This window comes from Pseudorca crassidens, chromosome 3, assembly GCF_039906515.1.
Source record: "Pseudorca crassidens isolate mPseCra1 chromosome 3, mPseCra1.hap1, whole genome shotgun sequence".
NCBI classification, from domain to species: Eukaryota; Metazoa; Chordata; class Mammalia; order Artiodactyla; family Delphinidae; genus Pseudorca; species Pseudorca crassidens.
Genome location: NC_090298.1, coordinates 30,857,576 through 30,872,063, shown reverse-complemented (window position 1 = coordinate 30,872,063; position 14,488 = coordinate 30,857,576). Strand labels below are relative to the sequence as shown.

At 37.5% G+C, this 14,488-nt stretch overlaps 1 protein-coding gene across 10 annotated transcripts in view; it reads left to right on the top strand.

Moving 5' to 3' along the window:
• CPLANE1 (ciliogenesis and planar polarity effector complex subunit 1) overlaps window positions 1–14,488 on the top strand; it is a 128,428-nt gene that overhangs the window by 91,252 nt on the left and 22,688 nt on the right. For all 10 annotated transcript variants that reach the window (XM_067730530.1, XM_067730531.1, XM_067730539.1 and 7 more), the window contains 6 exons: window positions 868–1,017; window positions 4,483–4,513; window positions 5,297–5,428; window positions 10,639–10,804; window positions 12,865–12,923; window positions 13,384–13,551. In XM_067730530.1, coding sequence (XP_067586631.1) covers window positions 868–1,017; window positions 4,483–4,513; window positions 5,297–5,428; window positions 10,639–10,804; window positions 12,865–12,923; window positions 13,384–13,551 — 706 coding nt within the window. The remainder of the gene's footprint in view (window positions 1–867; window positions 1,018–4,482; window positions 4,514–5,296; window positions 5,429–10,638; window positions 10,805–12,864; window positions 12,924–13,383; window positions 13,552–14,488) is intronic.

Genomic DNA, 14,488 nt, shown 5'->3' with positions numbered 1-14,488 from the left:
TTCTTATCTGCATTTTTAAAAAAATTTTATTTGTTTTTGGCTGCATTGGGTCTTCGTTGCTGCGCATGGGTTTCTCTCTAGTGCAGAGAGCGGGGGCTACTCTTCGTTGTGGTGCGCGGGCTTCTCATTGCAGTGGCTTCTCTTGTTGCGGAGCACGGGCTCTAGGCACATGGGCTTCAGTAGTTGTGGCTCTCAGACTCTAGAGTGCAGGCTCAGTAGTTGTGGCGCACAGGCTTAGTTGCCCCACGGCATGTGGAATCTTCCCAGACCAGGGCTCGAACCCATGTCCCCTGTGTTGGCAGGCGGATTCTCAACCACTGTGCCACCAGGGAAGCCCTCTTATCTGCATTTTATGGACAGAACTGTCCTTCAGCACTCTGAGCCATAGGAAGGTAGCTCAGTTCCCCTCACTGCAATCTGCAGAAACCACGTCTCCTGTTCCTCCGTGGACTATGCCAGCATCATTGTCCATTTATTGCCCAGCTTTGAATTCCTTTTGCTTTTATGGCACCAGAAGATTTCTTTATTTACAGGTCTTGGTTGTGTATGAACCTGTTTTGTTTTGTTTTTTTAAATTTAGCATTTCTCCTTTGTTTTATAACAGGGCATGGGCCTATCCACTGTAGCTCAATCTGAAGTTGATAGTAACTTTAATAGGTTTTTGTTTTTTTTTAAACATGAGGGAATTTAAATTTTAAATATTGTATTAAATTATTTTATTATGGGGTAAATAGAAAGCTATCAGAATAATATGTTGTAAACTTCTAATGTGTCTGTTGCCATGTGGAAGTGTTAGCTAAGTGCTATGTCTTTCCCATGTGATTTTTTCTGCTGTTTTCTTTTAATTGTAATATATACTTTGGATAGTGCATTTCCTGACTCATACGAATAAAGAAGATCAAAGGGACAACGAACAGATTTCAGTAACGGAAACTCATCCTAGTCAGAAAACCTGTGTGTTTCCTTCTGCCGATTCAGCTGTCAGCCTTTCCAGTGACCAGAATTTGACTTCTCCTGGTATCGTTCTTAACTTTTTTCATTTACTCTTATTTTCCAATACTCGTACTGAAGAGTACTTACTAGGAATATAGTTGTGAAGGATTCGTGAAGCCGTTTTGCAATACTTATAAGTTTCGGGGAAGGGATGTTAAAAATTGTGCTATTCTCATGAAGAGCTACGTCATCTTGTCACCTTCATAAGATACACTGCAAACGTGTCATATCTCTGTGTAACTTATTAATGTTAAATACATAGCAACTGAAGTATTATACCATTATACTGGTATATTATACTATAACACTATAATATTTGAGTTTTATAAAAATTAAGAAATTCCAGCTCTGTCAATTATGAGAGTTTTGATTTGGAAACAATAATAATAGCTGTAATTTATTGAGCCTCTGCCATGTGCCATACATTGTTGTTTTACATGCATTGACCCTGGTGTAAGCCTGACCTGTGACGTAGCTACCATTATTATCCCCATTTTACAGTTGAGGATACTGAGCCTTAGACAAGTTCAGTGCCACCGTTCATTCCATTTCATTTGGAGCTGGCAATTCAAAATGCTATCCCTTGGTCCTGACAAATACTTTGTGTCATATAAATAGCAGGGCATACTAGGGACTTCCCTGGTGGCACAGTGGGTAAATAGCAGGACATACTAAATATCACAGTTGGACCACTAACAGTGGCTTTAAATATTTTTTTTGCCCTCAGATATTTATGGTCAATAATGATGATTCTACTGAATGTTTACAGTATGTTTTATTACCATTATTAACTTAATATAATCAGTTAAGAAATGCTATTTTTAAATGACATTGCTGTTATTTAAACAAAAGCTATTAAGAAGCTGGTTTAAACTTTGTAATTTTTTTCTCTAAGTTCTTTCTAGATTCTGTTTGTATTTCAGTCATCATCACATGGGTATAATCATTTTTACTTCATAGAGTTGTTGAGAAGATTAGGTACTATATAGAGAGCAATTAGCTGAGAATCTGTTTGATTCCTATAGGTTCTTGGTTACCAGTATCTTTCCTCTTCCCTCTTATGGGTGGGGAGAGAATTGAGAAATGAGGTTAAAGAGGCTTTAGTGGGTTCTAGCTGTATCTGAGAAGTCTAAACTCCATTTTGTACTTGGGAATCATTGGTAAATTCTGAGCAGTGGAGGTTAGGAAGAGGACCAGGGTGGAGGCCTAGGTCGGTTAGTGAGCTGTTAGATTAACCTGACCTGTGCAGTGATGAGGGCCTGGGCAGTGCTGTGGGAAAGGAGAAGCAACAAGAGACATTCTGAATAGGCAGCTGATGATACTGACTAAGTGGTTGGAAAGGAAGGAGAACGTGAATGGCTGGTTAGCATTGTCAAACTAAGAGCAAGGATATCACCAGGTCTTAACGTCAAACTCTAGAGCATTTTCGGACCACATGTAGCATTTAAGGTGATGCAGGGCCATGTCATATTTAGGATTTAGTTTTTGATAAGGAAGTAGAGCTTGCTGAGAGCTTTAGGCTTAAAAAACAGATGTAAAAGCCTTTTGCCTAATTGTATAGTTAAGACTTAGAGAGTGTATCAGTTTTCTGCAAGAAAGATGGAAAAAGGAGAAAAGCTGAGGACCAACCTGTGAAATGCCACCCATTAGAGAGCAAGGGGAGCCCCCACCTCCAGTGAGGGAAATGGATGAGCAGACTCTGGTAAAGGGATTTTCAAGAAAAAGTGAGTGGCTAACAGTTTCACAAGCCGCCAGAAAGTCAAGAATGAAGACTGAGTTTTTTTTAAGGACTTGAGGACTTTCAGTGTAATATCAAGGGTAGAAGGTTGGGGACGAAGACAGGCTCAAGAAGCTGTTAAGTATAGGCAACTTAAGAATTCTGACAGTAAAAGGAAATGAGAAAAATGAAGATAGAAATGAGATAAATGAAATGAAGTCAAAGATCATTTTGAGTTGGGGATAAATATAAACTCTTATGTTTAAAGGCAGAAGAAAAGGAAGTACTAGGAAAAGAGAAATTGAGAGTACCAGGTTAAGGCGATGATTCATTCAGGATTGTAATAGCTTCTTAAACTCTAAGGCACGAGGAGAAAACAAGGAGAAGTGTCAATAAATGTCATAACACATGTCAAGGTGGATAAATAAAAATGTTTTTTCTCTAGTATTCAATGTTTAATTATAAATTAAAAAAGAAACCTAATTAGTATTTTTTTAGAAGTGCAGAATTTAGATGCCCTAATGGGTGTTTTCTTCTCCAAGGTTGACTTCTTGGAAAGATGTACAGTCATTCCTTTACTTCTAGTGCTCACAAATAGCTCAAATTTACTCTTTTGAAATTGACTTTCACTTCTTAGCAAATTCTTCTGAGTGTTCTTGTCAGTGCCAAATAATTTAGTCACTGAGAATGGATTTAATTTTTGTTAACAGCCATAAGTTATTCAGAGGTGTTTCTGATAAGTGAATTAAATGATCAGGCTAAGTGTCACTGTTTGGAATTTTTTAAAAAAAGGAATTGTCACTATCAAGGAGTGAAGCTGATCCATTGTGTCTAGTAAATTGTGAAGCCTGTCCCAAAGAAAAAGTTCCGAAAATGCTTTGAAAATGAAGTAAGGATAGAATCTTCCTATGTAACTACTTTTAAAAGTAGTTATTTGAATATAACACTTCTCTGCCTTTTGATGAAAGGAATGTTTCATTTCTTAGTCAGATCTTTTATATCTCATTAGCCTATATGTACACCATTATCGAAGAACTCGCAAATGACCAGACTCTGAGAGCAAAGATAATGGAAAATTCTTGATTTGAGGATTAACAAACAAAACAACATGTGCTTAAGAAAGCAAAATTGTTTTAATATTAAAAACATGTGAGCATGGATGATATAATAAAGGACATGATGAACATGGGCCTTAAACCAAAAAAAAAAATGTGGATGTTCTAAGTCTTAGAGGCAGGGTGGATTTATCTTAGGATAAGAAAATCTTAACAAGGAAGTGTTTTTGACAAGAGATGTCAGGACACTTTTCCCTGTATTAACTCAATTCTCTTTGAGGGTTAAACATACAGAAAATTGAGTAGACCAAGTGTTTTGCTTTAAAGACGTGTTGTTAATATTGGACAAGGTTTAAAAATTATTCTTTGGGGCATATTCTTCCAAGTAAAGGCTCTTGGAGTTAAATTAGATATTTTCCCAAAAGTATTCCTTTTAGATCATCAGAAGTTTTTGTTTTTTGTTTTTTTAGTAAATCTCACTCCAGTATTCTAAACTGTGTATGAAGCAAAGAAAGACTGTACCTCCTAAAATGTATTATTCAGAGTACTCTGGATAGAAAAGTAATAATCTTAAAATGTGGACAATATTCACTACCAAATGGAGGTTTAAAAATATTTCAGTTTCTGTATATATAATTTCTAGATCAGGTTAATAATCGAAAATAGAAAAAGTAACTGACCTGAAATTTTTATTAATAGTAATGTTTTTTTTTTAAGGTGTGAATAACAGTGATGAATTATTTGAGAGGTAAATATCTTAAGAATTAATTCACAGTTTTACTTAAAGTTAGGTATAAATTATGTGTTCTGGAAATTTTGTTGTTCATTTGTATGTAAACTTCTACACTACATATTTTTTGTGGATTAAAGGAATGTAATTCCCATTGGGAATGGGGTGTTTTAAGATAGCAGTCCCCAACCTTTTTGGCACCAGGGACCGGTTTCTTGGAAGACAGTTTTTCCACAGACATCAGGGCTGGGGGATGAGTATTGTTCAGGTAGTAATGCGAGCAGTGGGAAGCGGCAGATGAAGTTCTCGCTCACCCACCGTGCTCACCTCCTGCTGTGTGGCCCTGTTCCTAACAGGCCATGGACCAGTAGTGGGGTAGTGGTCCACAGCCCCGGGGTGGGGCCTCCTGTTTTAAGAAACTGAGGATTGTTATATTGTATCCCTTACTGTTCAGCATAGGTAATTAGAATACAGTAGCTTACATTTGCTAATTTTCTTTTACTACGTATGTATTAAATTTCAATAGGCAGGACAGGTTGTTGTCCTAGTTGTCCCAGTTGTCCCCTAGGCCTTACGTTTGCTCCTTTGAGAGTGCATATGAAGTTATCAATTATTGATGATTAGGCTTTTCCACCGAGGATTACTGGAATTAAAGCAATAGAAGGAAATTAGTTATATGTTTATCATTTTTTGTGTTCATTTATACTCTTGGAGAGCATAGTTTTACATGTTCATTTTTGCTTAATGTAATTAAGTTGTAGATACTGATTTATATCTCTCATACTGCATTTGGGAATGAAGTGTTTCAGTAGATCCGCTCCAGATGAGTGAACTGACTGATATTGCAGACATTATCAATGACCTTATAGCAAAAGATGGAGTTTCCAGTGAAGAGCTTGGCTTAACAGAACAACAGGCGAGGAGCGTCTCCAGGTAATCATTGAATATTTCATTTTTAACCTGCTTAAAATGTTTATGGTTCAAGAATATTTAAAATTGACCATATTTTATGTGATTTTATTTTTACCTCTTTATTGGCGTATAATTGCTTTACAATGTTGTGTTAGTTTCTGCTTTATAGCAAAGTGAATCACCTATATGTACACATATATCCCCATATCCCCTCCCTCTTGAGCTTCCCTCCCACCCTCCCTATCCCACCCCTCTAGGTGGTCACAAAGCATCGAGCTGATCTCCCTGTGCTATGCAGCAGCTTCCCACTAGCTATCTGTTTTACATTTGGTAGTGTATATAGGTCAGTGCTACTCTCTCACTTCATCCCAGCTTCTCCTTCCCAGACTGTGTCCTCAAGTCCATTCTCTACGTCTACATCTTTATTCCGGCCCTGCCACTTGGTTCATCAGTACCGCTTTCTTAGATTCCGTATATATGTGTTAGCATACGGTATTCGTTTTTTTTTTTTCTGACTTACTTCACTCTGTATGACAGACTCTAGGTCCATCTACCTCACTACAGATAACTCAGTTTCATTCCTTTTTATGGCTGAGTAATATTCCATTGTATATATGTGCCACATCTTCTTTATCCATTTATCTGTCGATGGACACTTAGGTTGCTTCCATGTCCTGGCTATTGTAAATAGAGCTGCAGTGAACATTGTGGTCCATGACTCTTTTTGAATTATGGTTCTCACAGGGTATATGCCCAGTAGTGGGACTGCTGGGTCATAGGGTAGCTCTATTTTTAGTTTTTTAAGGAACCTCCATACTGTTCTCAATGGTGGCTGTATGAATTTACATTCCCACTAACAGTGCAGGAGGGTTCCCTTTTCTCCACACCCTCTTCAGCATTTATTGTTTTAGATTTTTTGATGATAGCTATTCTGACCAGTGTGAGGTGATACCTCACTGTGGTTGTTTTGTTTTGTTTTGTTTTTTTGCAATACGTGGGCCTCGCACTGCTGTGGCCTCTCCCGTTGCGGAGCACAGGCTCCGGACGCGCAGGCTCAGCGGCCATGGCTCACGGGCCCAGCCGCTCCACGGCATGTGGGATCCTCCCGGACCAGGGCACAAACCCGTGTCTGCTGCATTGGCAGGTGGACTCTCAACCACTGCGCCACCAGGGAAGCCCCTCACTGTGGTTTTGCTTTGCATTTCTCTAATGATTAGTGATGTTGAGAGCATCTTTTCATGTATTTGTTTGCCATCTGTACATTTTCTTTGGAGAAATGTCTATTTAGGTTCTCCGCGCATCTTTGGATTGGGTTTTTTTTTTTTAATATTGAGCTACATGAGCTGCTCTATATTTTGGAGATTAATCCTTTGTCAGTTGATTAGTCTGCAAATATTTTCTCCCATTCTGAGGGTTGTCTTTTGGTCTTGTTTATGGTTTCCTTTGCTGTACAAAAGCTTTTAAGCTTCATTAGGTCCCATTTGTTTATTTTTGTTTTTATTTTCGTTACTCTAGGAGGTGGGTCAATAAGGATCTTGCTGTGATTTATGTCCTAGAGTGTTCTGCCTATGTTTTCCTCTAAGAGTTTTATAGTGTCCGGCCTTACATTTAGGTCTTTAATCCATTTTGAGTTTATTTTTGTGTATGGTTTTAAGGAGTGTTCAAATTTCATTCTTTTACACGTAGCCGTCCAGTTTTCCCTGCACCACTTATTGAAAAGGCTGTCTTTTCTCCATGTGTATTCTTGCCTCCTTTGTCAAAGATAAGGTGACCATATGTGCATGGGTTTATCTCTGGGCTTTCTGTCCTGTTCCATTGATCTGTATTTCTGTTTTTGTGCCAGTACCATATTGTCTTGATTACTGTAGCTTTGTAGTATAGTCTGAAGTCGGGAGCCTGATTCCTCCAGCTCCGTTTTTCGTTCTCAAGATTGCTTTGGCTATTCGGGGTCTTTTGTGTTTCCATACAAATTGTAAAATTTCTCGTTCTAGCTCTGTGAAAAATGGCATTGGTAATTTGATAGGGATTGCATTGAACCTATAGATTGCTTTGGGCAGTATAGTCATTTTCACAACATTGATTCTTCCAATTCAGGAGCATGGTATATTTCTCCATCTGTTAATGTCATCTTTGATTTCTTTCATCAGTGTTTTATAGTTTTCTGAGTACAGGTCTTTTGCCTCCTTAGGTAGGTTTATTCCTAGGTATTTTATTCTTTTTGTTGTGATGGTAAATGGGATTGTTTCCTTAATTTCTCTTTCTGATCTTTCATTGTTAGTGTATAGGAATGCCAGAGGTTTCTGTGCATTAATGTTGTATCCTGCAACGTTACCAAATTCATTGATTAGTTCCAGTAGTTTTCTGTTAGCGTCTTTAGGATTTTCTATGTATAGTATCATGTCATCTGCAAACAGTGACAGTTTTACTTCTTTTCCAGTTGTATTCCTTTTATTTCTTTTTCTTCTCTGATTGCTGTGGCTAGGACTTCCAATAGTATGTTGAATAAGAGTGGCGAGAGTGGACATCCTTGTCTTCTTCCTGATCTTAGAGGAAATGCTTTCAGTTTTTCACCATTGTGAATGATGTTTGCTGTGGGTTTATTGTATATGGCCTGTATTATGTTGAGTTAGGTTCCCCCAGTGCCACTTTCTGGAAAGTTTTTATCATAAATGCGTGTTGAATTTTATCAAAAGCTTTTTCTGCATCTATTGAGATGATCATATGGTTTTTCTTCTTCAATTTGTTAATATGGTGTATCACATTGATTTTTTTGCATATATTGCAGAGTCCTTGCATCCCTGAGATAAATCCCACTTCTCATGGTGTATGATCTTTTCAATCTGTTGCTGGATTCTGTTTGCTAGTATTTTGTTGAGGATTTTTTGCGTCTCTGTTCATCATTGATATTGGTCTCTAATTTTCTTTTTTTGTGATATCTTTATCTGGTTTTGGTATCAGGGTGATGGTGGCCCTGTAGAACAAGTTTGGGAGTGTTCCTTCCTCTGCAGTTTTTTGGAAGAGTTTGAGAAGGATAGGTGTTAAAACTCTTTTCTAAATGTTTGATAGAATTCGCCTGTGAAGCCATCTCTTCCTGGACTTTTGTTTGTTGGAAGATTTTTAATTACAGTTTCAATTTCATTACCTGTGATTGGTCTGTTTATATTTTCTAATTCTTCCTGGTTCAATCTTGGAAAGTTATACCTTTCCAAGAATTTGTCCATTTCTTCCAGGTTGTCCATTCTGTTGGCATACAGTTGCTTGTAGTAGTCCTTTATGATCCTTTGCATTCCTTCAGTGTCAGTTGTAATCTCTCCTTTTTTGTTTCTAGTTTTATTGATTTGAGTTCTCTCCCTTTTTTTCTTGATGAGTCTGGCTAAAGGTTTATAAATTTTGTTTATCTTCTCTAAGAACCAAATTTTAGTTTTATTGATCTTTGCTATTGTTTTATTTTTTCTATTTCATTTATTTCTGCTCTGATATTTATGATTTCTTTCCTTCTACTAACTTTGGGTTTTCTTTGTTCTTCTTTTTCTAGTTGCTTTAGGTGTAAGGTTAGATTGTTTATTTGAGGTTTTTCTTGTTTCTTGAGGTGAGCCTGAATTGCTATAAACTTCCCTCTTAGAACTGCTTTTGCTGCATCCATAGGTTTTGGATCATTGTGTTTTCGTTGTCATTTGTTTCTAGGTATTTTTAAATTTTTTTGATTTCTTCAGTGATCTCTTGGTTATTTAGCAGTGCAGTGTTTAGCCTCCATGTATTTTTGTTTTTTATAGTTTGTTTTTCCTGTATTTGAATTCTAATTGATTTCTAATTTTCTGATTTTTTAAGATACGAATTCAAAGCTTAAAATAGATTTTTTTCTTTGTAAATACATTTTGTGGTGTGTATGTCATTCCTCCCCTCCTCCAATATATAGACTGGTTTATTTAACTAATACAGCACATCTGTATCCTTTGAGTTTTCCCAAGGTCTCATCACCCTGAGTACAACATAGATTTAATCCTATTTCTTCTTAGAAGCATTAATGATTTATTTCACAGTACTTTACCCTAAATATGAACCCTTAGAATACATTTTAAATAGCTTTTCCTTGGAACATTAGGTTAAAATGGTTTTTCTTGTAGCCTTTCCTGGGCCCAGAACTCATTCCTGATAGAATAAAGGCTGTCTCTTCTAGTAATGCTTCTTTGGGATACATATGCCTTTTGGCTTATTGATTCATTGGGGGCTGGTTGGGTAGGGTACCCTCTGCCTGGCATGTACAAGGAGTCCAGTCTCTCAGAAGGAAATCAGGTGTTCAGTATCAGCCACATCGTCTGTATGCGTGACCCATCTTCCAGTTAGGATGGTGTCTTCTTCGCATACTTGGTGATGAGTCTGCCCCAAATCCCCGTCTACGACACCTGTTTTTTTGGGCCACTCTCAGTACTCTTTGTGTAGAAGCCAAGATGGGATTAGATGTACAAAAGATTTACTGAGAGAAATGCCTGTGAAGGGAAACATCAGAAGTGGGGCGAGGCATCAGACCCCAATGCAGTTCTGACCCCTGCCAGTGAAGGGGAGAGGGTTGGGTAAGCAATCCCAGAGTATAGTGTAGCTCTAAGCGTGTTTCAGCTGGGTCAGTGGTGAGACATCCTGCCAAAATCGCCCATCAGAGGAGTCCTGTCTCTGTAGATCGGGGCCAGCCACAACATCCTTGCCACGCTCGGTTGTTAGCTCGGGTTGGCCCTTGGGAGGTGCGGCCTGGGCACGAACGTGAGGCCACAATCCAGAGAAGTATCAGTTTAGAAGTCACCTCTGTAGTATAAGTTTTGGAAGTGATTGTGATAGTCCAGAAATAGGTTATAAGTGAAGAAATCCAAACCAGAACCTTTAAAGACATTAATATCTCATGGTGAGCAGAGAAGAAAGGCACCAGTTTAAGAGGCTGCATCGTGTTTTGAGAGTTAGAGAAAGACCCAGGTAAGAGAGAGTTTAAAGCAGGAAGGAGAAGGCAGTTGTACCAAATTTATAGAGAAGTGCAGTAAGATGAAGACTGAAGAGGCTGTCAGTGACCTGAGATCATTGTCAGTGGATTTCATGGGACAGGTTGTAGCAAGTTGATTAGACATCATGAGTGTATGACCCTTCAAGATGGGGCAGAATCTGTCCAAAGAAACAGTAGTTGTGATACTTTTTATCTCCATAACAAATTTAACATCAAGTTATGCCCTGCTGGTTAAATTTCTTAGGATTCAGCATTCCTCTGGTCGACGTCCACAAAGAACTGAGAAGGAGAGAAAAGAGATTCAAGTCTGGATGAAAAGAAAACGAAAAGAAAGAATGGCAGAGTACTTAAATCAGCTAGCAGAAAAGAGAGGGCAAGAACATCGTCCTTTCTGCCCCAGGAGCAACCCAGTAAGTCTGCTGTATCAAGGGTAATGGAATTATCACAGAATATGTGTAGTTGTTTTCCTGGCAAGTATTCAAGAAAAGGATTAACATAATTGGGATGCATTTTTTTGTTTGATAGAAAAGCCAGCATTTTACTTAAGTCTGGAAGTTAAGAAATTACCTTAACAAAATGTAGCAGGGAATTCTACAAACCATGTTCTATTGAACTATCTTAGATTATTTTTTCTCCCTGAGGCTAATTATGGCTCTAGCATTTTATTTTATTTTTAATTAATTTATTTATTTGGCTGCGCCAGGTCTTAGTTGTGGCATGCGGGCACTTAGTTGCTGCGTGTGGGATAGTGTTCCCTGAGCAGGGATTGAACCCAGGCTCCCTGCATTGAGAGCACAGAGTCCTAACCACTGGACAGCCAGGGAAGTCCCGTGGCTCTAGCATTTTAACCAAATGAAGAGGTCGAGGGGTTGGGTGACCAGTTGGAGTCACTCCCTTAATTTTCAGTGAAAGTCAGTGGCAGTTGAACAACTGTGTGTGTAGTAAAGCTATTTTAAAAATCAATTTTCTCTCCATAAGTTATCTACAAAAAAATCTATTAAAGTATGGTCCAGTTATGAACCAACAGAACAGTGGCACTTCTGTGTGTGTGCTTCAACTGTCCGTTAAACTGTCAACATTCGTTTCCTGAGCCCTGACTATGGACATCACCATGGCCAGGTCAAAAGTGTTTTTCTTCAGAAGGTGAAACAAAGCAGTGTTCCTTTGATGATTACATAACTGTGAAACTCACATTTAGATTACACTTGGATTATAGTTTATCTTTCACTTTGTCATCTGAAATAAAATATAATAGCACTTCATCTTTTTTCAGCATCATGAGGGGAACATATTCTGTAAGTGAATTTTCCAGATAAGATTGTCACATTTCAGCACCAAATGGTGCAAAAGTAGGTGAACTATTATTTAAAGAGTGTAATTTACTTACCTGTGTCTGGAGAGAGCATGCAGATGTTAGATGACATTTTGTTGATAGCTCTGGGGACATGGTAATGACCTTCAGGGCTACTTGAAGACCAGAATCTTACAGTGTGTGTGTATATCTGTGCTCTTCTACCCCACGGAGGATGAGTTTGCATATCACCCTCCCTGTCAGCCAAGCAGATTCCCCAGATGGTTAGAATTGTATCCAAATTTAGAATAAATGAACTCTGAGGGCATTGGGACTGTTTTGTTCATAGACTTTGTGACATCTCCTTCAGTATCGCAGATAATTGTTTATTTTTAGCTTCTGTTTGGGTAAAGGTATGGAACTAGTGAGGGGTTAATGTAATTAAAATTTTCGTTTTCATTTTTATCAGAAATCAATAAGACCTTAAATTTACTGTTGACTACTGTATAGGACCTTGAGAAAGTGAATCCACTTCTGTGTGTACGTTTTTATATACACAATTGTATGTGAAAGGACTTACCCTCATTAGTACTTCAACAGTAACTCTTAATGTTCTGGAATAAGACATATATAGCTGATGTTGGCCAGTTTACCCCATGGTGCATAAGTTTTGAAGAGTTTACAAGTCACAGTGAACCCACTACAGTTGGTTTCTGGTAAACATTTTAAAACATTAAAGTGATGGTTTTAAATGTCTGACTCATTTCTGCTTTTATCAACCAAGCTCTTGGTGAGATTAATCATAGGACAGAGTACAGAGTACAAAGTATGGGTGTCTCCATCGTTAAAATGTTCCTATTTTCCATTTTAAATGCAGTTGGTAAGGATTTCTCCTTTTGAGAAAATACATTAGTTTACTAAAATAGACTTTGCATTCCATTTATTAAATTGGATTTTATTTTAATTACATGATGCTTTAATTTAACATTTTCATATTTTGTGCTGGGGTAGGAAACTTCATCAAATATGACAGTGTTTTGTACTGTTTACTAAATAACAAAATTATGTTTTAACTTCCTATTAAAATATGTTAGTGGAATTTTCATGTTTTCCAAGGGTCATAATGGTTTAATTATTTGAATTGAACAGTAATGAACTAACTGGTTATTTCTTGTGCAGTTTTACATGACTTCAAGGGAAATCAGGCTGAGACAAAAGATGAAGCATGAAAAAGACAGGTGATTTTGGTGGTTGCACCCTGATCATTCTCTCTCTTGCTTCCTCAAGGCCGTAGATAATGCCTTAGGGATTCTGGTTTGCATAGTAGTCCCTTTTTTGTTGATAAACAGAAAATTATGGGAGCTAACTGCAAGGAAAATAATTAGACTCCAATAGCCTTTTTCGGAATTTGCTTTCAAATATTATTTATTCCATTCAGTTTTTATACCTTATTTCTGCTATTCCCCTCCCTCTCCCAATCCAGATATGTATGTGCATTTTGAAAATACCCCAAAGGCCATAACTACAGATGCCTTTAATAATACCTCCTAATGGTTTTCAGAAATCTGAAATTTGAATTTGTATTGAAATGCACGGAAGAAAATAAATGCTAGGTGGTCTTTGAACACTATGTTCCCTCTAGAAATATGAACTGAAAGTGACTCTTTTACTAAATGTTGTTTAATTCTTTCTCTAAAGATTGCTACTCTCTGACCACTATAGTCGTCGAATCTCACAAGCATACAGTCTGATGAATGAACTGTTATCTGAATCAGTACAGCTTCCAGCAACTGCACAGAAACCATTGCCTAACAAACCCAGACCTGCTCAAATTCCCAGAAGGCAACGCTCCCTTTCTCCAAGAGGGTAAGACAAGGTTTGGCACGTCATTTGGCAAGATAATGTCAAGCGTGATAAGTGTGAAGCGCTGTTGTGACTCAAGTTCAGTGGACTTGTTCTGAATTATGATAATAAAGTGAAGGGGAAAACGGTGCCATAATTATGAGGTCTTCATTAGTTTTAATCACCAAGGAAAAAGACAAAAATGTCATTAAATGTCTAAGATATAACAAAGCACTTCTGTATGCTTAATACAATTTTTATATCCATTCAATCCTGTTTTCTTCTTTTCTGTAGTTTTTGTTAATAATTCCTTCTGTAATTTGCCTCCTAACTGCTCCCCTGTTTCTCTGCTTGGCTCCATTCTTGTAGAAACAGATAGTCATCACCAACTTACCACTTCTTCCTCTTCTTCCCACCCAGTTATTGCTGATTCAGTTGTAGATACTGTTACATGTTTCTTCTTAAATTAATGACCTGCATTAGGTTTGGATATTAGTTCATTAGGCAAGAATTAATTAAACATAGATACTAAAGAAAAGTACCCAAGTGTAAAGTTTCTTATATATGGCAAACAAACACAAAATTATATTTGTTAATGACCCATAAGGAGGAAACGAATTGACAGTATAGTGTTGTTAAAAACTACCACCTTTGGCAAAATAATTGATTAGGATTGTAAACATAATCACGTAACTTAAGAGCCTAGAGGAAATGCTACCCGACACAAAGCTAGACGTAATCAGATTACTTGTGTGTGTGTAATTTGGGGTGTAATCAAAAGAGCAGAGACTCCCCTTGAATATTTCCTAGAATAATGCATGGTATTTAATACATAAATAACTGCCAAATGTATAGAGCATTTGAAATGGATAGAGAGATAAAAACAATTTCTTTGGAAAAAAATGAGTAAAGTTTGAGATATGAGGAGAATTATACACTGAATGCATCACTGAGGTACAAA